This window comes from Montipora foliosa, chromosome 10 (genome assembly GCF_036669935.1).
Source record: "Montipora foliosa isolate CH-2021 chromosome 10, ASM3666993v2, whole genome shotgun sequence".
Classification (NCBI taxonomy): Eukaryota; Metazoa; Cnidaria; class Anthozoa; order Scleractinia; family Acroporidae; genus Montipora; species Montipora foliosa.
This window is the reverse complement of record NC_090878.1, coordinates 8,598,246-8,600,745: the sequence shown is the minus strand read 5'-3', so window position 1 is coordinate 8,600,745 and position 2,500 is coordinate 8,598,246. Positions and strand designations below refer to the sequence as shown.

At 40.8% G+C, this 2,500-nt stretch overlaps 1 protein-coding gene across 2 annotated transcripts in view; it reads left to right on the top strand.

The window, feature by feature from the left end:
• Positions 1 to 2,500, top strand: part of LOC137973281 (transient receptor potential cation channel subfamily A member 1-like) — a 40,014-nt gene that overhangs the window by 23,687 nt on the left and 13,827 nt on the right. For both annotated transcript variants that reach the window (XM_068820061.1, XM_068820062.1), the window contains exons 22-23: positions 96 to 131; positions 1,965 to 2,045. In XM_068820061.1, the coding sequence (XP_068676162.1) occupies positions 96 to 131; positions 1,965 to 2,045 (117 nt within the window). The remainder of the gene's footprint in view (positions 1 to 95; positions 132 to 1,964; positions 2,046 to 2,500) is intronic.

The following is a 2,500-nucleotide window of genomic DNA, read 5'->3' as shown; positions in this document are numbered from 1 at the left end:
TGTTTGAGACTTAATTAAAAAGCTTCCTTTTCACCTTCTTTTGTCCTGAACGCGCTAAGGCCTGCCTTAAGTGACGAGTTCTTATCTTTTTTTAGCGCACAGACAGCTATCAGTGTACATTTTCAGATGTGGTAAGTATCACCATCTTTCTTTGAACTGTTAGCTTTGGATTTTGCCCTTAAGGCTATTAATAATTCATGACCCTCCCAACAAAAAATGTTATCATAAGGTCAGCTGTGTACAGGGGCGGATCTAGGGGAGGGGTGCATGGGGTGTGCACCCCCTCCCTTTCCCCCCCCCCCCCCTTGAGATGACCAGAGGCTTTCTAAAATAAGGAGTATTCCGGTTGTACAAAATCTGCTGCATCGTTGGCTATGTATTTTTAGCGGTTCACATTATGTTACTGCCTAGTTATAAGCCTTCATCTTCGTTGTTCGCTTTGGAAATCTGTTTACGTCACCCTTCAGTTAAATCATTTCTTAGGGGTGCACCACCTTCTGAGAAAAATCCTTGATCCGCCCCTGTGTCTACCACTGTAAACAGCAATAATAATGTTATCCTTATGAGCAGGCTTGCGCAGTGCCTTGTTTTTATGTTATTTTGGCAATGCTGATTATGTAGCGTGATAGCAAGCTCACTTGTTTGGGCGATGGAGCGAATATTTTGATGGCCGAGACGCTTGCGCGCGACAAGACTGGGGCGATGAAGCTGTTACGTTTACTGGAGTAATCATTCAAGACTGAATTTCATATCTACAGTCATGTGAAACTAAAGCCGATGTAATTCATTTGACCAGCCACAGACTGGAGCAAGCAGTCGAATGAGGCAACCCTAACTCTATGCAAATACATTCATTGAAAGTGGTTTAGACCTACAATAGGAATAGACCATTTTACATTTGTGACTAAGTTACCTGGCCTATATAAGAATGGAAGCGAGGCTGCTGGAGACCCTGTTTTGTTACAATTCTCTGAGCTTTTCAAATGTTAATATAGACTAATTAGAATTACAACAACTCAATTTACATGATAAAGGCAGTGAGATCTGTATCAATACAAGGTCACCGATAGCCTCGCAGCCATCCATAGGCCAGGTCACTGAGCAAACAACTGTAGCATGTATGGCCTATTGAATACCTTGATTGAATTTGATCGCCCGGGGTGTATGTTGTCCTGAGAAGGACTGTTGTTTATAATTGACGTTTTCACAACCTGGACAAATAGAGAGCTTTAGAGCGCTTTCCTTTTATCAGAACTGGCCGGCCAGACCCGTCAGTTTGCCAAGAAAATGCAAAAATTAAGGAACACTTGCATGATAATCCCCCGCATTCTTCTGTAGAAGTATATATCATCCTCGAAGTATGTTGATTTGAAGGCATTGTAGAGTTAGACCTTCCAAACACTCGGTCTGGCCAGTCAGTTCTGTCAAATGGAAAGCGCCCTTAGATTCTGGGACAAGACAATACGAGTACGGGATTTTCTCATAGAACAACAGTGAGCGCGCGCAAACCAGCGTCATTTTGGCGGGAAAAACGCGATTTCGTCGTCATTTTAGTACGAGGTTTTGCAAAAATGTAGTCTTGTCAAGAAAAAAAATTACCAACACGGTAGTAGTTTTGGCATCCGATCCGATCACGGAAAGGATTAGTTACCAGCAATAAGAATAACTGAGGAACCTATGCTGCTAACAAAGAGTAAGATTGATCCTCCGGGATTAAAGTATTTTCGCTAAAAACAGGCTGTCAAATCTCGTACTAGAATCTAAAGGTCCCTAATATCTCGTTATAAAAAAACTGCGATAAATATTTTTAAACATACTGAAAGCTAAAACGTTTTTTAAAAAAACCCGGGGATTTCACTCACTCGGACGATTAAATATCATCACGATTTGTCCTTCCTAGGTCCGAACTAATTTCTTGCAGTTGTTAATTTATTTTAACCATGACTTCTTGTTCACCTCGATAGCCAGTCCAAGTGTTGAGTTATTGGGTGTTGACTCTGGCGATTGGGCAGCTTTTAAAAGAATTGTTTTCTATGTTTGCCAAGGTGAGCATACACAAACAGTGCTACTAATTCACGTGTGGTTTTTAAAGTAGGATTGTCATTCTTGCAAAAGGCCAACAATTAGAGTGGTTTTCAATTGAGTGTCGAAAGTAATTAGCAAATGCTTTGGTTTTGCATTAGAGCGGTTTTCGAATGAGTGTCGTAAAACCAAAACCAAAGTAATTACTTTGGCCAATCAAAAAGGAAGGAGACAATCCAGTAAACCAATCAAAACTCAAAGGAAACTACAAGTAGCCGACACAAAGCGCGGGAAAATGTGCATGCGCGAGCCACGATTGGTTTTAGTTTCACTTCTGATTGGTTGAAAAAGTGGCTCGAGAACTTTGAACCAATCACTGAGTGAAGTAAACATAAACCAAAGTAATTATCTAATTACTTTCGACACTCAATTGAAAACTACTCTACTTCACTCTGTGATTGATTCAAAGTTCTCGCGC